General features: G+C 39.8%; 1 protein-coding gene across 1 annotated transcript in view; it reads right to left on the bottom strand.

The window, feature by feature from the left end:
• Positions 1-25,130, bottom strand: part of LOC123272696 (putative sodium-dependent multivitamin transporter) — a 38,138-nt gene that overhangs the window by 9,675 nt on the left and 3,333 nt on the right. The window contains exon 2 of the mRNA XM_044739658.1: positions 14,362-14,496. Within this exon, the coding sequence (XP_044595593.1) occupies positions 14,362-14,496 (135 nt within the window). The remainder of the gene's footprint in view (positions 1-14,361; positions 14,497-25,130) is intronic.

Below are 25,130 nucleotides of genomic sequence, written 5' to 3'. Positions count from 1 at the left end.
GATCTCATCAGCGTATGTTGAACGTGGAATGACTGGAAGTGTTTGTCTGAAATCACCTGAAAGGGCCAACAGAGTTCCGCCAAATAGTTTGTCACTGTTTTTAATATCTTTCAATGTCCTGTTCAACGCCTCAAGTGAATGTTTGTGTGCCATAGTACATTCATCCCAAATAATAATTGTACACCGTTTCAGCACAGTGGCCATGGACGATTGTTTCTTAATGTTGCATACTGCGTCAGGGTTATTCTGAATATTTAGTGGCAGCTTAAATACTGAATGAGCTGTTCTACCTCCATCCAATAAAGTTGTTGCAATGCCCGATGATGCAACGGCCAATGCGATGCCATTATTTGATCGTATTTCAGCAAGAATTAGCGAAATAACGAATGTTTTGCCAGTTCCACCCGGTGCATCCAAAAAGAAGAACCCACCTTGTCCAGCTGAAACTGCGAGCATAATGCGATCATAAATGGTTCTTTGTTCCTCATTCATTAGTGGTACATTGCGGGCAACAATCGCTGCCATTTCTACAGTACTGTACTGCAGTTCACGATTCATTTCAATATTCATTAAATCAGATGCAGTTCGATTTGGCGAATTCATACCGAAATAACTAAGTGGTAAGTTGGCAATAACAATGCAAAGATCCTCAATAGCAATCAATGCTTCATTGTACATTTCGTCGCTGAATGTTATGGTTAGATCGTGGCACCGTATACGATGTTGATGCAATATATCATCAGTCATTGAATCTTTGTGATTTTCTCATAATATCTGTGCTCGGGCTGAGAAACATGTAGACAACACTATAGCGAATAGTAGACGAATTTGTATTGCTGTACAGTTCAATGCAGCTTCAGCAAGCATGCATTCCCACTGGTTGTTGTCTTCCAGCAAGCCGAGTGCAAGGCATGCATCTTTATACGTTGGATATTGTTGCCCATTCACTTTACGTATATCTTGAAATGATAATGGGCCAGTAACATTAACCAACAACAGTCGAAGATAAAAGCACTCCATGTGTCTTCGATTGACTGTAAATAATTGCCCCAAGGCGTTTGATTTAAATAAATTGAGACATGCAGCAACTGGTGAGCCTTGCTTGCGGGGCATCCATGTTTTTGTTTGAGTCCATGTGAAATAGCGTGGTACTTGTGAATAGAGTAATGTTCGTGCAAAGGCACCAAAATCATCCGCACGATTATACAATTAAAAAATGCAGTGAGTGTAGTTTTAGGTGGATTTATTGCACGATCAATCGCTGTCTCGTTCGTGAAAAATACACGCTGAACGTTTTCAAGATGGATGGCTAACTGAACAACTGCTGGATCCCGTTCATGAATTGGAAAACCAAAGATACGCCAAGCAGCTTCATTGGAGCTGATGTACTGACCAATTTGGTAGAGCGTTATTTCATCGTTTTTATTCACTGGAGGAGCATTCACATTAGTATTTTCCACTCTAAACACAGCTATATCACTGCCTTTATGGACATACTTGCAAATGTATTTGATTCTCTTCACAGAACTGCAGAACTCAACATTAATATGAGCATTATATGTCTTGCTCAGCAGAGGCGAATATGGCACCACCCAACGATTGTCAATATCAATGTCTGTGTTGATGATATTTTTAATAAATGATTGTCCGCCATTTTCAGGATTTCTTCGACGATATATTGGGTATCCGTCGACATTTGTGAACGTATCATTGGTAAAATCTTAAGGGAAATTTTTAGTACATTTTCCATCAGCCATGCAAGGCGATGAACTATTAAGAGTACCACATGGACCATGAATCATGTTTGTTGTAACAATATCAAACAGCAGTTGGTCAGTGGATGGATCTGGAATTTCCGCAGAAATGATACTATCGATTTCTTCAGGACGGATTTTGTCGATGAACCAAACTAAAATATGTGCATGAGGTAATCCTCGCTTTTGCCACTCAACCGAATACATCCAGCAACGTGTGGGACCAAATACATGTGATTTAGTAATGAAACTTATTAAAGACTTCAACTTTTGTCTGAACACACGTGCTGTAATGTCATGGCGATGTATTGCATTTTGGCCAGGCAGTAGCAAAGATGTAATCTCTGGCCATTTTGGATTACATGTGAACGTGATAAATAAACATGGTCGTCCATATTCGCGCACGAAAGTCAGAGCATCCTGTATATATTCTTGCATATGACGTGGACTGCCTACGTACGATGATGGTAAAATGACATGGTTACCAATTTCGGCGACGTCGGCGTTGTTGTTGATAGCGTCTCGCAAATGAATGTACTCTTCCGCGCGCAGCTTTTGTTGATTATATCGTAAGTATCGTAGTCGTTCGCTCTCAATCTTCGCGTACATGTCGCCCATGAATTGTTGACAAAGCTCACGACATCGTAAAATGACGTTGTCCAGGCCACGTCTAATCATTAATCGGTATGCATAATAATCCTTTGAGCTAACGATCTTGTTTGTTTCAGCTCCTGTAATATTTGTTCATAAAAATTAATTTAAATTTATTACGTTCAATAATTTAATTGTTTTGTTAAATGATTAATGATCAAATTAATAATCAATGAAGTACCTGATACGGGATCTCGTTGTTTTATGTTTATGCAATATCCGTCTTGTCCCTTCCAGAATATTAGCAGATATTGGAGAGCGTCATATGAACGATGTGTGTCAGCAATGAACTGAAGATTATTATTTTTTCTACGAATCACAATTTCTCGTGCAGCTGTACAATCGCCAACCATGATTCCAGCAACATCATCAACAACGGGTGCATTGAATCTACGAATATGCTCTCCAGCTGGTGTTTTATCAGGATTAATGACGATAGCGTGATTATCGCTTTGTAATTGGTGCATATGTGATTTGAATATTTTCAACAACTCGTTGTGCTCGTTCAAAAGAGCATCTAGCTCGCTGACGATGCGCCTGGCATAAAGTGAATCAAGGTTATTATAATCACAACGTGCATTCACGCGATTGGCAAGTGCGCTTCCGGAATCACCTAAGCCGTTCAATGGTTCAGGTGGAGTTTCAATTTCAGGTAGTTGCACTTTTCCTGACGCGCAACACATCCCAGCTGGCTCATTTTTGAATTTCAGAGCATGACAATGCGGACATTCCTTGTCCATAGCACCAATTACCACTTTTGAATGAGCATAATATTCAATATCGGGCTCATACTGGAATGCTAGACGCAGGAATGAATCAGATATAAATGCTCGATGTACCTGTTGTCGTTGTTGGTCATTTGTTCTTCGTCTATTGACCGTGAAACGGCGTGATTGTCGTTGTTCTAATCTTCTGACTTCATTGCGTTCAGCTCGTGTATCTTCTGGCTCTTCTTGATGCAATTGCGCCATTCTGACACGTGCATCAGTATTTTGTTGCTGGATTTGTTCTTCTGTTCTTTCGGATCTGCTATTTCGCAAGTTTCGAGCTTTACTTGTACTGCGGCTCAAATCAGCCCCTTTGCGTTTTCTTGGCATTGCTCACTGTACAAAACATACATAAATAGAATTAATGAAATTATTTAATGATGAAAAATGTTAAAAGTATAATTAGGGCCAGGATTTTCGCCGCAGTTTTGAAATGATTAGTTTTAATTTATGAAATTATAACAAAAATATAAGTTTTATGGAAAATTTTTCAAACAAAAGTAAAAATTAAATTTTATGAAAACATTGTCTCTTATAATTTTATAATACAACCAATATTTCCATTGACATTTCAAAATAAAGATTCATAATGATTGATTTTTGGAAACTATGAAAATCTTAATTGTTCAATTACATTTTTTAATAAAATTAAATTAAAATTACATTTTATAAGATCAACAACATTTTCGATATAAATAAAAAAGTATACTTACAACACAAAATCCGTTGTTATTGGAAGCTCGTGTCACGTGTTGAGTACTTTTGAGGTTATAAAATCACTTGATTAACTAATCGTGCAAAATACACTCAAAATTGATAATTCAATTATTATTGATAAAATAGGAATGATTAAAAGTTAATATGAGAGTTACACTGAAATAGCAAAATAATAATTGTCAACGTTACTACTACACTTGATGCATAAACAATAATGATGGCCGACAACTGTGTAGGGAGTGAGAAAGAAAGGAGACCGGCTTCGTTCTCATCCCTACTCCGTGCTGTTTACTGGGTCAGAAGTGACACCTGTAGACATCTGGCGGGGATAACTAATTAAATGACGATTGATCAGTTTTCGACCGGAAAGGAAAAATGATTAAATTACTAAAATGGCTATTAAAAATAAGGGTTGATCGTAGAAGGGTGAAAATTAAGGATTGTATGTATTTTTGTATGTTGTATCATAAAAAAATAGAAATTAAAAATTTTGTCTAAAAAATAAAAAAAAAAATTTAGGGGTGGACTATCCCTAACATTTAGGGGGATGAAAAATAGATGTTGGCCGATTCTCATAGATACCGAATAAGCACAAAAAATTTCATCAAAATCGGTCAAGCCGTTTCGAGGAGTATGGCAACGAAAACTGTGACACGAGAATTTTATATATTAGTAGATTAGGGTGGTCGTTAAAATTTAAATTTTTTCCGACGCCCAAAAAAATCCTTCCTTTTGACGAAAAACTATGCGAAAAATTTCGCTTTTCGATTTTAAACAAAAAGAACACGTGCCTCCGGTCAATTGAAGTTCATTTTTCGATAAAATGATAGTTTTTTTAAATATTTGTCACAGTTTTTAAATTTGGGCAAAAAATCATCAAAACAGGCTTGTAGGAAATTAAATTTTCTACAAAAGGTTTCTTTCGGTTTTAGATAAAGTTCATATACATCGAGATAATCTTATTAGTTTACTTATAAACTCTATTAAGTCAGTCATTTTTGCACTAAAAACTTTATATTTCCGGAAATATGAAGAATTCTCTCAAAATATCTTGAATTTCAGATATTTTCTTCATATTTTGACATGGGTAAATGATTTTCAATTTAATGATTTTTAACCCGTCAGCACTCACGTTATAAGCATTTTGCTCACACAACAACATCCGACTTATAGAGTGGCGCTGTAGTGCAAGTGAGACACTAAAATTCACGTGAGTTCTGACGGGTTAAAATGAAATCTTTATCGGTAAGTTATCTACAACTAATCTTGTTCATATTTCCATTTGGGAGAGTAGAGCGCCTTTCTGTAAGGTCTAGACTATTAAATTGGTCTAAATCTATAAATTAAGATTAAATAATGCTGTAAAGCGGGAAAGAAGAGGAGTTAAGATAATTATTACGTGAAGCGTTCCATATTCACGTAACAGGATAATTGGGAGGAAGGGATTGAGACAGGAATTGGAAAAGACCTTCTTAACCTAAGTTCATAGAATATGCGAGAAAAAATTCGAATAGCTCGGACTGGGACTCGAACCCAGAACCTTCTGAAGACATGTCAGCTATTCTCCCACGCAAAATCGTGAGGCGTTCCACATTTTTAAAATTAATTTTAAAAATATGATAATGCTGTGAAGCGGGAAAGAATAGAAGTTACGGTAATTATAACGTTAAGCGTTCAACATTCACGTAACAGGATAGTTGAAAGGAAAGGATTGAGAAAGAATTGGAAAGAACCTTCTTAATAAGAGCTTATAGAATATGCAAGAAAAAATTTGGATAGCTCGGACTGGGATTCGAACCCAGAACCTTCCGAAGACATGTCAGCTACTTTACCATTTGAGTTACCCGGTCTATACCAAATTTTCTTTTTGCTTGTTCTATATACATTAAGCCACATCGTCCATCTTACGTTCCACATTTTTAAAATTAAATAATGCTCTGAAGCTGGAAGAAATGGGAGTTACGGTAATTATTACGTAAAGCGTTTCACATTCACGTAACAGGATAATTGGGAGGAAGGTATTGAGATAGGAATCGGAAAGGACCTTCTTAATGTGAGTTTATAGAATATGCAAGAAAAAATTGTTTATGTTTTCAGAAAAATAAAGTTTTTAGTGCTAAAACGACTGACTTAATAGAGTTTATAAGTTACTAATAAGATTATCTCGATGGATATGAACTTCATCTAAAACCGAAAGAAACTCTTTTGTAGAAAATTTAATTTCCTACAAGCCTGTTTTGATGATTTTTTGTCCAAATTCAAATACTGTGACAAATATTTAAAAAAACTATGATTTTATCGAAAAGAGAACTTCAATTGACCGGAGGCACGTGTTCTTTTTCTTTAAAATCAAAAAGCAAAATTTTTCCCGTAGTTTGTTATCAAAAGGAAGGATTTTTTTGGGCGTCGGAAAAAATTTAATTTTTAACGACCACCCTTATATATATATTGTGATGCCTTTTCCGGCACTGGCGTCGACAGGACCAGATCAGGTCAACAAAAATTAATTGGCCTACCTGGTTCGTAGATTTAGTTGGGCGCCAGGAACTCAATGTTCCACGGGTCGATATCGCTGTTGATCTTCATTGGGCGGCGGGTCGGTGGTGAAGAGATTCAAAAATCGAATAACGGCAATCGACGGACAAAGAAATCGAAATTGGACGATATGATCGGTTAATCAGAGCAACAACAATTAAAAAAAAAATAATTGAGGCGTGCAATTCTAATCCAGCAACGGTTTATTCAACAACAAATATATTCTGTCGGCAATGTCGCATTAATAACAAAAATTATTTTAACGCAAAAATACTTCTAACGCAAAACTAGTGCTAACGCAATGATTCAACATTTCAAAATAAAACAAATTACAAAAAAAAGTATTCGAGTAACCAAAAAAAATTACAAAGTCCTTTCTTTCAAAAAAAAATATTAATTAATTCAACTCGCCAAATTTATTCAAAAATTTTCAAAACAAATCATTAATTCAACTAGCCAAATTTATTCAAAAGTTTTCAAAACAAATCATTAATTCAACTAGCCAAATTTATTCAAAAATTTTCAAAACAAATAATTAATTCAACTCGCCAAATTTATTAAAAAGGAAATAATTATTTCAATCGCAAAATTTTATCAAAACTTTCAATCGCAAAATTTTATCAAAAATCGCAACCGCAAAATTTATTTAAGAAGTTTTTTTTTTCTTAAAAAAAAAATAATAATTTCAATCGCAAAATTCAACCAATAATTTCAATCGCAAAATTTTTAATACATAAATTTCTAGAGAATATAATAAATTCAATCGCAAAAACCTAATAAAGATCTCAATATTATCCAAAAATAATTCAAATCGCCAAATTGTTCAACAATGACAAGAAAAAAAAATCAAATTATGCGAAGTATTCAAATTAGTCAACTTATTTTCCAAAGCAATTTACTAAGCCGCTTTGTCGGGTATTTGAAGCTCGAGGTAGGTAAACAGTACTTATAATCCCGACCAAAAATTCCACACATACAAACACGCGACTCAACGGTACCGTGCCGCAGAGTGCCGCAGAGTATGTTAATAATAGTCCTTCGTAAATTGATTCTTTTATTTTTAAATTTAATCATTGAAAAAAAATATCAAAATGATAAATAAATAGGTAGAGTTCGCGCGTAAAACTGCCTTATCTCCGAGCCCATCATATATTCATGTAAATAAACTTTACTATAAAGAAATTACTCATAAACTTAGAATCAATATAATCTTTGAGATTGATTTAATTTTTTGGTTAATCTTTACTTTAGTTTAGATTACTTATAAGACAGAATTATTAAAATGCAACTTGGTTTGAATAGAAAACTAATTATCAACAAAAAATTTCATTTATTATAGTAAATAAACTATAGTTTAATTTTTTTGAACAGTGTTGGGAGTATTGACAGTCAGCCTGATAATCTTCAGTGCATTTTATGTGTTTCAAATAAACGATCTGATATATTCAATTTGCATTTGTTATTACTAGTCCAAACTGAATTACCGACAACAGACTGTAATACATGCTCTTAAGTAATTTGAAGATCGATTAATTGCTTACGTCATCGTAGTGTTAATTATAAGTCATTTGAATTATTATCTGCGAGCCACTGACGTATCAACATTATTCGGTGATTACTGTTTTTTTGTTTTTCTTTTCCCGAGCTTACTTAGATTTAAGCAATTTACGTTTCGCCGTTCATTCGAATTTTAAATCTCTTCGTCATCGACCCACCGCCCAAAGACAAACGACAACGACTTTGAATCGTGGAACGGTAAGTTCCTGGCGCCCAACTACCTTCAAAACCCAGGTAAACCATTTTAGGTGGTGCTCTCCGGCCTTGTCGACGCCAGTGCCGGTGAAAAGACCATTATAATATATACAGATACATGTATGCTCATATAGAATTGGATCTATTGCTATTTATGATTACATGGACCAGATAACTTGTTCATTCAGCTTAAATTTGCTGTTATCGTGACCTTGATATGACCACTTCTCACTGAGATATCGGACTTTGAATAGAATAAAATCATTTTGTGTGTGTGTGTGTGTGTGTGTGTGTGTGTGTGTGTGTGTGTGTGTGTGTGTGTGTGTGTGTGTGTGTGCGGCCGTATGTAAACCTTTCATAACTTTTTAACGACTTGACCTATTTCCTCGCGATTGGCTCCATCCGAAAGGGCTTGACCAAACTTGGATTTTGAATCCAATTTAAACGATTCGGATCGGTAGATTTCGAGAAATCTGAAAAAAACTACGAAAAATAAATTTTTTAAAAATGGTTTGTTTGGAATAACTTTCAAACAGCTTTACTGATCGATTCCAAAAACTAATCAACTCTCAACATCAAAAAACAACGTCAATCGCCGCCAGCCCGGTCGAAATCGGTTGATTCGTTCGTGAGTTATCGATAGCGAAAAAAAAAAAAAACAAAAAAAGTGTTTTTTCCTAATGACTTCGAAATTCCTAGTTCTATCAATTGAAACTTAATAATTCTTTATGAGGCTTCAAAGACTGCGTCGAATGCCGTCAAATTCGTAAAAATCAGTTCATTTATTCAGAAGTTATTGCGGTTTAAAAATTCAAAAAATAGTGTTTCATTAAACTTGTATCAGACTTGTGAGCTCGGAGAGCTCAAAATAAGACGAAAATTATATTTTTGAGGTTGAAGAGCTCAAAAACGTAACAAGTGCAATTTTGAGCGTTTACGTATAGAATTAGCTGGAAGTTTCAAGGATGGCCTTTATGATCAACCATTTTCCTCATTTTTTTTCCATACTTTACATGTATTTGAAAAATTAAGACAAAAAAAGGCTTTTCTTTCTTTGGAAAGTTAAGCGCTGAGTCAAAAATATTAGGAAAACCGTTAATATTGATTCTGCATTTTAAAGTTTAATATACCCATATTCAATGTACCCGTTTTTAACTTCCCGTTAAGAAAATCGAAGATTTTCAAAAATCGGAAAGTTATTGTTTTCACCCCGTTTTGCAAAAATCGAGTTTTTATCAGATCTCGACAATTGAAGGTCACAGGAAGCTTTCCTGACTATCCCCACGAGGTTGTCACTATGTCTGTATTAGTGTGTGTGTGTGTGTGTGTGTGTGTGTGTGTGTGTGTACTTTTTTTTTTTTTTTATAGAGGAGGTAAAATACATTTACGTATGCCAGGACTGGGTGTTGGTGCCAGGACTAGGTGTTGGTGCCTGGGTATGTCGGACTCAGAAGTCAATATTATTTTGCAACAATACCGACTAAACATCCTCTTCTCTTCTTTTCCCATAGATGTTACAGGGAAGACTGGATCGGGACCGCGTTAGCATTACTTCGATCCAGTCCATCTTGTGTCTCACGACACCTACTTCTTGTTACTACTGGTTTCTAATCGCTTTCTGCGGTTTTTTCGTTTAAAAGGCGCTGGGCGTAGGCTGCGACAGCTGACCAGTTTTCTTCTTTTGTGATCATGCAGGTTACCAATCTCTCTGGGGAGAGCGTTATGCTTAGTGTTTCTTCGGTGATGATTCTGTCGTCCTTCCACCGATCACACTCGAAAAACGTGTGCTCGGCGTTGTCAATTTTGTCTGGGCAGTATTTGCACGTCAGTGTGCTGTGCAAACTCATCTTAAAAAGATAGGCATTCAACTGCCCATGTCCCGTCAATAGCTGGGTCAGGAAGAAGTCCGTGTCCCTGTGTTTCCGAGAAAGCCAGACGTTGATGTTTGGCATCAGGCGCGCTGTCCATCTGCCCGTCTCTCCCGATGTCCATCGGTCCTGCCACTCTTGCTGCGTTTCCGCCTTTATCCTTGTTCTTTCGTTCTTCATATTTTCGTCACTATCTTTAGCATCATAGAGTTTAACTCTCCCGAACGCTAATAGGTCGATGGGCGTGGCTCCCGCAATGACCAATACAGCCACTGTGGAAACTGTGCGGTAGGCGCAGGCAATCCTGAGAGCGCCTCGCCGCTGTACTGCTGCTATCTTTCGCCGGTAGGTCTTCTGCTTTAAAATGTCTGCCCATATCTCAGCTCTATAAAGCAGTACCGAGTGGACTTCTTTTAGAAGAACTCTTCTCTTTTTTGTTCTTGGTCCCATGGTATTGATCATAATTCTTGCTAGGCTAGACACCGTCTTGCTGGCTTTCTGGCATGCATTATCGAGGTGTTCATGAAAAGATAGTTTCTCGTCTATCATTACCCCCAGATAGCGCAGGACCCTTGTTGACGTTAGTGTTGTTCCTCCCATGTCCACAGCGAATGGTTTTGGGAACTATTTTTGACGAGTCAGAACGACCATCTCGGTTTTGTGCTTGGCGAGTTTCAAGTGGTGTTTATCGAGCCAAGTCTCGACGGCATCAATGGTGTTTCTTCTCCCGCGGCGGGTGTTTGGAGAAAAGCTCCGCTACAATGCTGTCCTTTAAGGCAGGAGACTTCGGCGCTTCTGGTGAAGCCTTTCCAAGTCGTTTGGTGACAATTTGGTAGGCTTTGCTCCAGATGTCCTTGTCGAGATCATTACAGATCTGTTTCCACAATATCGCTTTTCATGCTTCAATGGCTCGGTTTAGCGTCTTTTTGGCCTGGTTGTACTCTTTTGAATACAAGTCCTCGCTTGGGGAGCGTTTCGCGGCTCTCGTTGCGAGGCGACGTAGCTTATGGCATCTTTTGCGAAGTTCTGCTATGTCTGTTGACCACCCGTACGCCGGCCTGTGAAAACTCCTATTTTTCAGCCGCGGCATAGAGGCGTCACATGCGGCAGCAATTTCCTTCATCGTATTTAGCACTGCCTTTTCCGTCCCGCTGCAGGTATCCGGAGTCGGGTTATTCTGAAGGATAGACCAGCTTCGTGCAAGTGAAGCTTGCAATGCCTCTGGATCAAGCCTCTTGGCATTCCACTTCCGCTTAGAAAGGTCGCGTTGTGAAACCGAAGCCGAAGGTGTCCAAAACCAAAGACATTTAAAACAGCGTGTTACTTTTGCAACTGAGCGTATACAACAGTTCACCCAACCGATCATTATACGGGCCTTGTCAAGGGCCTTGATCGCACTGGCTTCGTCTACTTCGCAGAAGGCTGCCCGATTGCCTCGTGGTATGGGTTTTGTCAAATTTACCCGTTTGAACTCCAGGCTATCAGTGAATTCACGTTTAAGTGCTTCACGGACTTCGCTCTCGGTAGAGATTTCATCCAAGTCGAGGATCTCGATCGTTGTTGTTGGTGTTAGCGTCTTGACTGTGCCGATGTTTGCAGTGGCTGCCTTTACTGCATTAGTGAAAGCCTTGCTGTCTTTGGTCTTTCGAGCCATTTCAAGGAGAACGCCTCCGTGTTTCGTCTTTTTAATAGACTTTATGTCTACGCCCGTCTCAACAGGGCTTACCTTGGCCTTGATTTCCTTGAGGAGATCGGCGTATGTTCGCCCTTCAGCTGGTTGGACAAGCACAGCTTTAGTTCTTGTCTCCTTTCTCCTCGGTTTCTTGGAGCCACTGTTGTTTGGCTGGTTTTGGGCTGTAGCAGATTGAGCCGCTGGCTCCTGTTCTTTCTTTTTCTGGTTTTGCCGAGTCACTTTGGTCCAGGTATCATTCCGGGCTGTTTTTTTCTGTGCTGGCTTGTCAATTTCTGTGGGAGGACTGGGCGTGGACAGCGGCCTCTTCTTGTTGTTGCCCTCTCCTTGCTGTGATAATTTCTTAGGAGTGACCAGAGGTGGCTGTGATTTTTTGCTCAGACTCGGAGATGTTTGAGTCGTTGACGCCGACGTCGTTGGTGATTTGTTGGCCAGACTATATGCCGTCCTAATAGACACAACCAATTTTCTGATCTCATAATGGAGATTCTTCTTGTCTTTTATGAAGTCGGCTAACTCTTCGATCTTGATGCCAAGTCTCTCCATTGGTGACTGTTGGCTTGTAACGGTCAGTACAGAGTTGATTCTTCCTCGGTAGGTTTGATTAGTGACAGGAGCAAAAGGTCCTTCACTTTTTGGAGGAATGTTGCTCAGCTGTCCGTTCTCTGCCATCTAGGCTGATTTCGTACTCCCTGTAACCTTACTAGCATTGTTAGACAGCAGAGCCATGGGGTCTACTCCGCTGTTCAAACGGTAACTTGATAACGACGAGTTCAGGCCCGTTTGCACGCCTTTCCTCGCCGGCACTGAGGTATCCTCCCTCTGCACCGTGGACGATGTTTGAAATTGATCTGTCATTTTCATATCATCTTTTGCTAGGTTTTGGTCCACCCCGAGTACTCTATTTCCTCGGTACCCGACGCATCTGATGTGCACATATGCCGGGCATTCCCCTATCCGCCACCTGGGGAGGCGCCCGATGCGCGACCCAGGAGGCCTGACACGAGGTGTGTGTGTGTGTGTGTGTGTGTGTGTGTGTGTGTGTGTGTGTGTGTGTGTGTGTGTGTGTGTAAGTATGTAAACCTCTTATAACTTTTGAACGGTTGAACCGATTTCATCGAGTTTGGTTCCATTCAAAATGGCTTGGCTAAACTTAGATTTCTTGTCAATTTAAACTGATTAGGATCGATAGATTTTAAGAAATTTTAGGAAATCTAAAAAAAAATTTTTTCAAAAGTGGTTTTTTTGGAATAACTTTCAAACGGCTTCACCAATCGATTTCAAACTATTCAGCTCTTAACCTTGAAAAACCACGTCGATCGCCGCCAATCCACTCGAAATCGGTTGATTCGTTCGAGAGATATCGTGAATGAAAGAAAACCGAAAAAAGTGTTTTTTCGGAGTTACTCCGAAATTTATAGTTTGACCAATAAAAACTTAGAAATTCTTTATGAGGCTTAAAAAACTGCGTAGAATGCCGCCAACCGCGAAAAAATCGGTTCGTTCATTCAAAAGTTATTGTGCTTGAAAATTTAAAAATTACTTTTTTACGAAACTTCTATCAGAATTTTGAGCTCAAAGAGCCCAAAAGCATAGAAAGGGTATCTTTTTGAGCTCGAAAAGCTCGAAACAACACATAGATTGTATTTCGTAGGTGCAATTTTAAGCGCCCAGGTATTAACGGATCTAGTGGGAAGTTGCAGGGATGGCCTTTAAGGTCAACCGTTTTCCTAATTTTTTTTTATTCAATTAAATTCAAAAAAAAATTTAAGAATGTTTAATTTTAGCAGAAAAGAGAAAAAATCTCTACTGACTAAACAGCCACTTGAAAAATGACTATAAATTTGGAATTTTTTTGATCTCGTAATTTTTTCCACTAGTATAATTATGCACGGATCTAAATATATTCGTACATAATTATACCGAATCAGATCTGACTGATATTTATTTATATTCTATTAGAAAATTGAAAAAAATTCTCACTTAAGGAAAATAGTATTGAAAGTTGATTCCAATTATTTGAGAAACATTTTGGAAAGAAGAATTTTTTGTAATTTCTTAACTAAAATTTTTTTCGTAAAAGTAAAAAAGTATAAAATAATTTTCAATATTACTTCAAAAAATTCGGAAATAAAAATGTTGTCCCAATTTTTCTAGGGTATTCTAAGCTGAGCCGCCATTTTTTTACAATTGCACTACCCAAGGAACACGTCATCGAGCTAGATTTTTGTTGCAGAACCTTGTCCAAAACCCTGAGTTTCTAGAGTCGTCATTCACGTATGTGCCTTGCATAAGATCAGGTAACAAGAAACTCACCAAAATTTAGATGTACGTAGATTTATTTTATTTTTTTCCCGGGTAGTTCATATCAAATAGAGTTATGTTTATATCAAATTTTGTATTGATTGGAAGAACCACATACATAATTAGAAATAACTAGACTAAATTAGTTTTTAGATCTAACCATATATAACTGATTTTGCATGGTTATGTATGATCAGACGTAAACATATGATTGGACCCGGCAGATTTTTAGATCTGATCATATATCAACAATTATGTATGAATATATATGATTATAGGTCAAAATTTTTTCAATGGGGTGATAACATTCTAAATCTTCTCACCTCAGCAGTTTTTTGCTGTCCTCCTGTAAAACGATAATAAACTCCTATAGCAGCTGAAGCTAAGAGAGTAATACCTACTGTAATCCAGTCGACTAGCTGAAGTGAAGATCCACTAATAATTGGAATAGTTGAATTCTATAACAATAGAAAATTTTCCCATATTATTAAATATTAGACTCTACAATAATTTTATCAGTTCATAAACGATTGAATATTCAATTATCAGTCATAATTAACTGTGAGCAAAGAAATGATCAGTCATGTATAATAAATCTGATGAAAACGTACTTATCGTTGACGTCAAACAGACCCATTCAATCATGCATGATCAAGCTGCTCCAAATAAAAAATCATGCATGATCATACATAGCCATGTACAGCCAAGTAGCTCTGACCACTTAAAAAATAGGTATGCGTGATCGAACTTGATAAAGTCTAACCGTGTATGACCATTCTTTAACCCAGTACAACGGGTCCTCCATTATTATTATTATTATTATTATTATGTTATTAAATGCTCAGGGGGGTTGTCCCCGGAGTCCGATTCTCCGAGGGCCCAGCCTGAGCTGCATCCATTACTGCTGGACCACTCCGCACAACAAGGCGATTAGTGATCACAGTAGGCCAAAGTCATTTTCCTAAGTAGACGGAGGGAACCTAGTATGACAGCCTTCTGCATCCTGACCGCCAAGAATTCAGCTTTTGATGAGCAAGCTGGAACTCTGGCAAGTGAGGATACAAAAGACTGTTTCATCCCTCCGAGGACGCCAACAATCAGGACGACGAGCTTGACACGGTAACCTGGGTAAAGTTTGCCAATTTCAAACAGGAGATCCTGATATATCTGTCTTTTGTGCTCTTCTTTGGCTGAGATGTTGTATTCAGCCGGGGCCGAGAACTCAATGACATAAATGTCACGAGTAGCCTTGTCGAAGAGCACAATATCAGGTTTGTTGTGATCTATCCGCCGAGTTGTTGCAAACGGCATGTTCCAATAAATTTTGCAACTGTCATTCTCAACAACCTGGGGAATATCTCCTGGCAGATAAGGCAGCACCGGTGTCACGTCAATACCGTAGCGGTGACGAAGATAGTAGTAGGACATGCTGACAAAATGTGCATAAGCGTCTCCGGATGTTGTTTACACGCCCTGCAGGTCGTGTCCGGGAGCTGCACCTGGAGCACCTTGCTACGGTACTCTAGAGTGTTAATGACACCATCTTGGCAAGCAAATATGAACCCTTCAGTCTCGGACATCAGGCCAGCTGACTTTAAGAAGGAAAACGTCAGCTGGGTGGACAAGCCATGATCACGCACGTGTTTGAAGAACACGCTGTGCATAGACTTGTCCATCAGTTTGCCTAGGAGTAGTTTTTCCTCGGCGTTCCTGATGGCGCTCTTGAATTCCTCCTTTCGGAGTTCCATAAGAGCGTTTATTTCTCCAAGACCAAGGGTTCTTGCCGCATATATTGCTGCCTTATATAAGAACGACCCCTTATGCGCATTCTCATGTTTATGAACAATTTGCATAAGAAAGTCATCCTCATCTGCAGTGAAATTGACAACTTCGTGTGTTAAACCCAGGACTAAACGATCGTGAAGCCGCTCCAAGCTCTGCAAACCTCTCCCACCGATCGACCGGGAGAGGTATAATCTGGCGACTGATGAATTGGGGTGCATGCTCCGGTTCATGTTGATAGTCTTACGGGTTCTGATGTCAAGATCTCGCAGATCCTTTCGGGCCCATTTTAAGACACCGAAAGAGTATAGTAAGATTGGGACAGCGAGCGTGTTAGTAGCGGAGACTTTATTTTTGCCGGAAAGTTCGGAGGACCAAATTTTCCGGAGTCTCCTAACATACTCGCTACGGAGAGTTTCTTGGACTTCGGAGACCGCATGCATGCGGTGTTCTTCCATTCCTAGATATCTATACAACTCTCCGGCGTCTAATTGTCTTAAAACGCTCCCATCTACCAACTCGACATCATCACCCGTAACAGAGCACTTACCCCTCGCCAGATGTACGACCGCACACTTGTCCAACCCAAAAGACATTCCGGCATCCCGAGTGTACTCTGCTACGATGTTAAGGGCCGCCTGTAGATGATCTTCATCAGCACTATACAGCTTCAGGTCATCCATATAAAGCAGATGGGTAATCGAGTATTTTCGATCACCCGGAGGCCCCACAGAGTACCCACGAGTTTTACGGAGAGCAACAGATATAGGCAGCAGTGAGATGCAAAACAGCAGAGGGCTCAAGGAATCACCTTGGAAGACCCCTCGTTTGTACTCTACAACTCCGGTTATGTGCAATGCGTTTCCACTTCCAATGTGAAAACGCGTTCGCCAGAGCTGCATTGTACGCCGAATGCATTCCACTATTTCAGGATTGACCCCCAGGCATTTGAGGAGATATAAAATCAACTCATGAGAAGTTGAGTCAAATGCCTTGCGATAGTCGATCCAGGCCATTGACAGGTTGCGTTGATAGTAGATCGCATCTTGTGTGACACATCGATCAACTATCAAGTTCTCTTTGCAACCTGACAGGCCTCTTTTGCTGCCACGCTGTTCATATATCTGTTGCCATACAGGTTCTATCTCATGGAAAATACGGTTGTTTAAAATTTTTGTAAAAATTTTATAAACCGCATTCAAGCAGGTGATAGGCCTGTAATTCTTTGGGTCAGACAAGTCACCTTTTTTTGGTATCAGTACGGTTCGCCCTTCCACGAGCCAGTCTGGAATCGTTTCGTCAGCTCTAATGTACGATGTAAATATACGGGCCAGATGGAGGTGGGTAGAAGTAAACTTCTTCCACCAAAAGACATTTATGCCATCTGGTCCCGGGGCAGCCCAATTTTTGCTGCCATTTAGAGCTGAACGAACTTCATTCACACTGACTGCAGGGCTCTCTTCATCAGCATTCTGTCTACGGTGTTCCCGACAGAATGCTTTAAAGTCGTGCAGAGCTGGAGTATTGGCGTTCACGTTTGGTTGATCTCCATACAACTCAGTCCAAAAAGCTTCCACCCGCTCAGGTGTTGGATAATTCCCGGTAACATCGGTCTTTGGTGTCAGAAAGCGTGAAGGGCTGGATCGAAACAACGAGTTGTCGACCAACCGCTTCAGCCTTTTCTCTAGTGACTTTTTGGCAGTCACTAAAGCCCGCAATTTATTGAGAGACTCTTCCTTGATGACAAGAAGAGTACTCTTATTCAGTGTGTGATGACGCCACCGAAGTTCAGCAGCAATGCGCCGAATTCGGGGCGTGTATGCTCTTTGAGTTGTTTCAAACTCAATCACACACTGAATGCGGGAGACCTGTTTCCGGGATCTGTCAATTTTGAGTCCAAGTTGTGAGATGCGCTGTCTCAACCTTGCCTCGATCGAGAGACAATGTCTCTCTCTCGGAAAAGCCGAAACTGCTGCACCATACACAACCTGGCTCACAGTGAGCAGGGTGGAATCCTCCAGGATGTTTGCACGGAGATCTTCATTTACCGCTTCTAGCTGTTGTTGGGAGTAAGTTATCTTTTTAGATATACTTACTCGCCGTCGTATAAAGGGATTGTTGTCATCCAAGGAGGAACGGCGTCGCTCTTGGTGTAATTGCGCCGGAAAGGAAAGTCTATTAGACTGCCTTCTATCCGGCACAAGCGATCTTCTATTACGCCGAAGATAAGCGGCATAATTACGCAGGTGTTTAGGCGTAAAATGCTCTAGCTCCGGATGCATATCACTCCAAAGAGTGTGCATCCGGGCCATATAACCGCTCACCCCCGGCTCGCTACGTTGGTAGCACACCAAGAGGTCGACTCGTAGTTCCTCCGTCCACTTAAAGTAAGTCCTTAAAGCGCCAGGGTCGTCATCGTTCATCGGGTCCGGCGTGCTCCTCCCACCTGATGAATGGTCCTCATCCGAAAAGGACCGGTTGTGGGGAGCACTTCTGAGATTACGCCTTGTTGTAACTCAGTATTTCAATGCAGTGGGTAGTTGGCCCACTGCATCGGCTACGTCGTTCGCCTACAGACCTGGTGTTATGGTCTGCGTTTCCCGAGATGCGCCGCTTGGAGGCCACGTAGCAAGCACCGCTTGCTTATTATTATTATTATTATTATTATTATTATCATTATTATTATCGTCAAAATCTGTTTACGTAGAACCTTTAACTTGGCAGTGGATACGCGCTCTGTCCCAAAATCCAACTGGGAAACCCAGCTTAGATAGTTTTTACAGATTGTGGACATGCTGCTCTATTCACCAACCTAGATCCGGACCTTTGGGAATCTAAAACTGCGGAAGTGTTCGACAAGTACCGAGCCTTACTAAGAAACAATGATCTTGAAGCGTACAAAAAATCATCCTCTGCCCAACTAACATTCAATAGACCATTACAAGACCATGAACCAGCCTACCTCCAAGCACGATACTCAATTTCAATCAAACGTATCTTCTCCCAGCTGCGACTGGTAAATGGATACATTCGCTACCTGACACTTTCAAACACCTTCTGCAAACCTGATCCACCCAACATGTGTCCTCTCTGCAACCTCCAGGAATTAGATAACATAGAGCACTTACTTATGAAATGTCTACTGTATACTCCGTATAGAAACTTTTACTTCAGTCAGTTAACAGGTGACAACACAAACGTACTTAATATTCTCAACTCTTATAATGAACGAGAAATTTTGGCTGTCTATAACTATACAAGAAAATGTATCCTGCTCCGTAACTGGGCCCTTCAACCCTGACACCGGACCCCAGATCCCCTATGCTGCATGCCTCTCATCGTCAAACCCCAACCTTTTTTTATGTTATATAACAATTCATACTCACTTACTCTCTTACTGGTTCTTTTTATTTTTCTGTTTTTATTTAGATTCAGTTTTCTTGACTTATTTATGTCAAATACTAATATTATAATTTAAAGTGTATTGCCCTTGGCACCTCTTGCTAAAAGATGTATTTTACTCTTAATTAAAATATATTAAATGAAATAAGAAAAAAATCATTATTATTATTATTATTATTATTATTATTTATTTATTTTTAATTTTTAAATGTCAAATTTTCATGAAAATTTGTTTTTTATTAATTTGAATTTTCGCGCCTAAGAACTAACAGAAGGCAAGAGAAATAATAATCAACAAGATGACAAATCTAGTAATAACCCAGTGAACACTATTATGTCACTGAAGTCATAATGACGTCATGCTACGTCATGATTTACGTAAGATGTAAGTCATATATGAGTCATATATGAGTCATATATGAGTCATATATGACTCATAATTTCCTACTTCCTGACGTAAGATTCTTACGTAATACGTATGACGTACCTATGATGTAAGTGTGACACTTGCATGACAGTTTTGAACGTTTATATGACGTAATTATGACGTCCTTATGATATATAACTGATGTCAAAATTAATTATGCGAAAGAAAATTTTTTGAAAAAAAAGTAACATTTAATAATGCGGTTTTAGGTTCAAATAATAATTTCGAGACTGATTACATGCTGAGGAAGAAGATTGGGAGCTGAAAAATCCTGGCGTGTGCTGGGCTTGAACTAGGGTCCATTGAGTTCGGAGTCTTAGATGCTGTTCACTTGTCTGCATCACGATTAATATTAAACACGTTTATTTAAATATATATGAATTTAAGTATTGGAAAGGATTAAGTTTATACGTTTTTCTGAAGTTTCATTAAGATTTATGATGAGATTGCATGAAAATTGATGAATTTTTTCCTAAATTTGATAAAATTTCAGAATTTCCATAAATTAATCTTTCATTGGTCATAAGAACGTCATAACGATGTCACATCAACGTCATAAATTCAGAAAGTTGAAAACAAAAATGTTTAGATTGTCCAATTAAACGCAGAATGTCACTAAAGTTGACAAAGTTTTCCTAAATTCAAGAAAATTCATAAAACACAATTAAAGAGAATTATATTACTTTCATAAAAGCAATACTCTTGCAAAAGTCCATTTGTCTTCAACTATTAATATTTCAGCTACCAATGAGCGCACAGCAAATTAGAGGACATTTTCGGAAGCTGGAATTAATTTTCTATGAGGACCTGTCAAGTCATGAAACGAAAAAATTCTTTGTTATGCTCGCTTCAAAAGTTCAACTTTTGAGCGTTGGGTAGCGTCCAAAAAGATACTCATTTCTAGAGACTCTACCAAACCGTCTTTTTTCCGTGGCCTAGGCCGCAAAGTTTACTTCCCCCTTTTTTTCTGCTGGGTCTGATGGGTCTGATGGGTCTGTAAGCCCATTGTTACTTTTAATTAATTATTTTGCTTAATTTTATGGATATAGTACTTGATAGAGTCATACGCAATTCTCTATAATGAATAAAAATAAAAAAAAAAATGAGAAAAACGGTAGACCCTGAAGGCCATCCGTGCAACTTCCCGCTAATTCCATAGCTAGGTGCATAAAACTGCAGTAATGACGTTTTTGAGTTCTTCGAGCTCAAAACTACAATTTATGTGTTATTTTGAGCACTTCGAGCTTAAAAGTCTGATAGAAGTATCATAGAACAATATTTTTAAAATTTAAAAACCGCACTAACTTTTAAATGAATCCACCGATTTTCACGCGGTTGGCAGTATTTGACGCAATTTTTTTAGTTTCATGACGAATCATCAAGTTTAAATTGACAAAACTAGGAAATTTGGAGTAATTCCAAAAGAAACACTTTTTAACTTCCCGCTAAGGAAATCGAAGATTTTTAAAAATTGGGAAGTTATTGGTTTACTCCGTTTTTCGAAAATCGAGTTTTCATCAGATCTCGACGCTTTGAGGTCCTAGGAAGCTTCCCTGACTACTCCGCGAGGTTGTCACTATGTCTGTATATGTGTGTGTGTGTGTGTGTGTGTGTGTGTGTGTGTGTGTGTGTGTGTGTGTTTTCCTTAGGGGGGGGGGGAATCCTTTTTACGGATTCTAGGCATATCTGCTTGGACTGGATATGTGGCGACTCGACGCAGCGTCATACTAAAATTCGACGCTGACGCCCCTACCTACTAAACCCTAAACGCTTTTCTCTTCTATCCTCTGATCCCCCATGGTACCAACGTAAGGCATTTCTTCGCGGGGGGAGGAATTAGCTGCCGCTCTTCCTTCTGGTGGCTAAGATGTTATTTCTTTCTCCTAGATTCTGTCTTTCGCTTTTTTCCTCTCAATGGATCGCAACTCTGTAAGCACTTTTGTAGCAAAAGTGCTTGTGGCGTTCCAGGCAGCTTCTGACGACAACACTGCTTCTACTATTGATTCTGGTTGGGTTCTCTTTTTCAGAATCTTCCCCAACTCATCGCGCTGTTGGTTGAAACGTGGACACACAAAGAAAACATGCTCCGCATCTTCATTGACCCCTGGACAGGACGGGCACTCTGGGGTATCATCGTGCTTAAAGCGGTGAAGATACTTCCGGTAACATCCGTGTCCTGATAACATCTGCGTTATAGAATAGTTGATCTCACCGTGACTCCGGTTGAACCACACATCAATCCGAGGTATGAGATGGTACGTCCACCGAGCTTTCTCTGCAGAATTCCACTACTGTTGCCATCTTGCGATGCTGTGTTGCCGTTCTTCCCTTCTAAGTTCTTCAGGGCTCAGTGTGGTTGAGCTTTTTCGTTGATATAGGTTCCGTCTTTCCTCAGCTAGGACTCTGAGAGGCAGAGTACCGGAAATAACACACACTGCTTCCTTTGATATTGTGCGGAAGGCGCTAGTTACTCGTAGGGCACTTATACGATATACTGGTCCAGCCTTTCTCTATGATTCTTGCGTCTTTAGTGCGTCGGCCCAAATAGATATTCCGTAAGTGAGCACCGATGTGACTACTGATGACAATAATAGCCTCCTGCTCTGCTTTGGGGCTCCGACGTTCGGCATCAGTCGTGCGAGAGTAGCCCTCACTACTGACGCTTTGGCACTGACATGTTCGACTTGCTGCTTGAAGTTGAGTCGGGCATCAAGCATTACTCGCAAATATCGGATATAAGGTTGTGATGTGATTACTTGTTCGTCGACTTTCAGCTTAATGGTCTCTACCACTTTTCTGCTGGTAATAAGCACTGCCTCAGTCTTGTGTTGCGCCAGTTGCAGGTTCACTGCGTCTATCCACCGGTTAACGCGCTCAAAAGTGAGATCATACATAATATCCCACAGGAGAGGGCCTAGAATTGAACCTTGTGGTACCCCTCCAGTAATATCATACTCCCTCGGACCGTTCTTCGTGTCATACTTCAGAACCCTGTTTTCAAAGTAGCTTGCTACGATCTTAAGAAGGTATTCTGGTACATTCTTCTCTTGGAGGGCCTGCATAGTGCATTTCCAATTGGCGGAGTTGAAGGCGTTTCTGATGTCTAGAGTCGCCACCAGGCAATACTTCTTCATTCCACCCTTCCATCTGGTTCCTGCAATTGCTTTAAATTGATAAAACTAAGAAATTTGGAGTAATTCCAAAAGAAACACTTTTTAACTTCCCGCTAAGAAAATCGAAGATTTTCAAAAATCAGGAAGTTATTGGTTTACTCCGTTTTTCGAAAATCGAGATTTCATCAGATCTCGACGTTTTGAGGTCATAGGAAGCTTTCCTGACTACCTCCGCGATGTTGTTACTATGTCTGTATGTATGTATGTATGCATGTATGTAGGTATGCATGTGTGTGTGTGTGTGTGTGTGTGTTTTTTTTTTTTTTTTTTATCTTAGGGGGGGGGAAATCCTTTTTACGGATTCCAGGCATAGCTGTTCGGCCTGGATATGTGGCGACTCGACGCAGCGTCATACTAAAACTCGACGCTAACGCCCCTACCCACTAAACCCTAAACCCCTTTTCTTCTTTTCTCTAATCCCTCATGGAAACCGCCGTCAGGCATTACTTCGTGAGGGGAGGATCTAGCTACTGCTATTCCTTCTGGTGGCTAAGGTGTTATTTTTCCTTCCTTCTAGTTTCTGTCATTTGCCCTTTTTCTTTCAATGGAACGCAGCTCTGTAAGCACTTCGGTGGTAAACGTGCTTGTGGCGTTCCAGGCAGCTTCGGATGACAGCATTTCTTCTACTATTGACTCTGGTGTGATTTTCTTGTTCAGGATCTTCTCTAACTCATCACGCTGTGGGTTAAAACGAGGGCACTCAAAGAAAACGTGCTCCGCATTTTCAGCAACTCTTGGGCAAGACGGACACTCTGGGGAATTATCGTGCTTAAAGCGATAAAGGTACTCGATAAAGGTACCCGGAAACAGCCGTGTCCTGACAACATCTGGGTCAGATAGTAGTTGGCCTCGCCGTGATTCCGGTTAAGCCAAACGTCAATCCTTGGTATAAGTCGATGAGTCCATCTTCCCTTTTCCGCAGCATCCCATAGTTGTTGCCATCTTGCTATACTATGTTGTCGCTCTTCAGTTCTCAGTTCTTCAGCGCTCAGTGTAGATGACCTCTTTCGGTGGTATAGGTTCCGTCTTTCCTCAGCTAGGACTCTAAGAGGCAGAGTTCCAGAAATGACGCACACTGCCTCCTCGGATATTGTGCGGAAGGCGCTTGCAACTCTCAGTGCACTTAATCGGTAAACCGGTCCGGCTTTCCTCCATGATTCTTGGGTCTCCAGCGCGTCTGCCCAAACGGATATTCCATATGTGAGCACTGATGTGACTACTGACGACAGCAATAGTCTCCTGCTCTGCTTCGGGTCTCCAACATTCGGCATCAGTCTTGATAGGCTAGTTACCACCGCTGATGCTTTAGCACTTACGTGTTCGACCTGTTGTTTAAAGTTCAGTCGGGCATCCAGCGTTACCCCCAGATATCGGATAAATGGTTGCGATGCGATCTCCTGCTCGCCGACATTCAGCTTGATGTTTTCTACGATCTTTCTGCTGGTGATGAGCACAGATTCAGTTTTGTGCTTGGCTAACTCCAACTTCATCATCTCCATCCATAGATTAATCCGGCTAAATGTGATATCGAAAGCCAGATTGATCTCTTCCAAGTGTTTCGCGACAATCACTACCGCTACATCATCGGCATATGCAACAAGTTTCACTTCTGATGGTAATGCAACTCTCAGGAGACCATCATACATGATGTTCCACAGCAAAGGACTCAAAACCGAGCCCTGTGTGTATGTGAGTGTGTGTGTGTGTGAGTTTGTGTGTGTGTGTGTGTGTGTGTGAGTTTGTGTGTGTGTGTGTGTGTGTGTGTGTGTGTGTGTGTGTGTGTGTGTGTGTGTGTGTGTGTGTGTGTGTGTGTGTGTGTGTGTGTGTGAAAGTAAGTGAACCGCTTATAACTTTTGAACGGTTGATTCGATTTTATCGCGGTTGGTGCCATTTGAAAGGGCTTGGCCAAACTTAGATTTTAAGTATAATTTAGACCGATTCAGATCAGCAGATTTTGAGAAATCCTAAAAAAACTAAGAAAATTTTTTTCAAATGTGGTTTTTTTGGATAACTTTTAAACGACTTCACCGATCGATTCCAAAAAATAATCAGCACTAGACAATAAAAAAAAACGTCGATCACCACCAAGCTGGTCGAAATCGGTTAATTCGATCGAGTGATATTGATATCATGAACGAAAGAAAACCGAAAAAAGTGTTTTTTCGGGATTACTCCGAAATTTTTGGTTCGATCAATTAAAACCTGAAAAGGCTTTATGAGAATAATAAAATTGCGTCGAATACCGCCAACCGCGTAAAAATCGGTTTCTCCATTCAAAAGTTATTCCGGTTTGAAAATTCGTGGCATA

The sequence above is a fragment of the Cotesia glomerata genome, linkage group LG10, assembly GCF_020080835.1.
Source record: "Cotesia glomerata isolate CgM1 linkage group LG10, MPM_Cglom_v2.3, whole genome shotgun sequence".
Classification (NCBI taxonomy): domain Eukaryota; kingdom Metazoa; phylum Arthropoda; class Insecta; order Hymenoptera; family Braconidae; genus Cotesia; species Cotesia glomerata.
The sequence above is the reverse complement of the archived record's forward strand: the minus strand, read 5'-3'. Positions and strand labels throughout refer to the sequence as shown.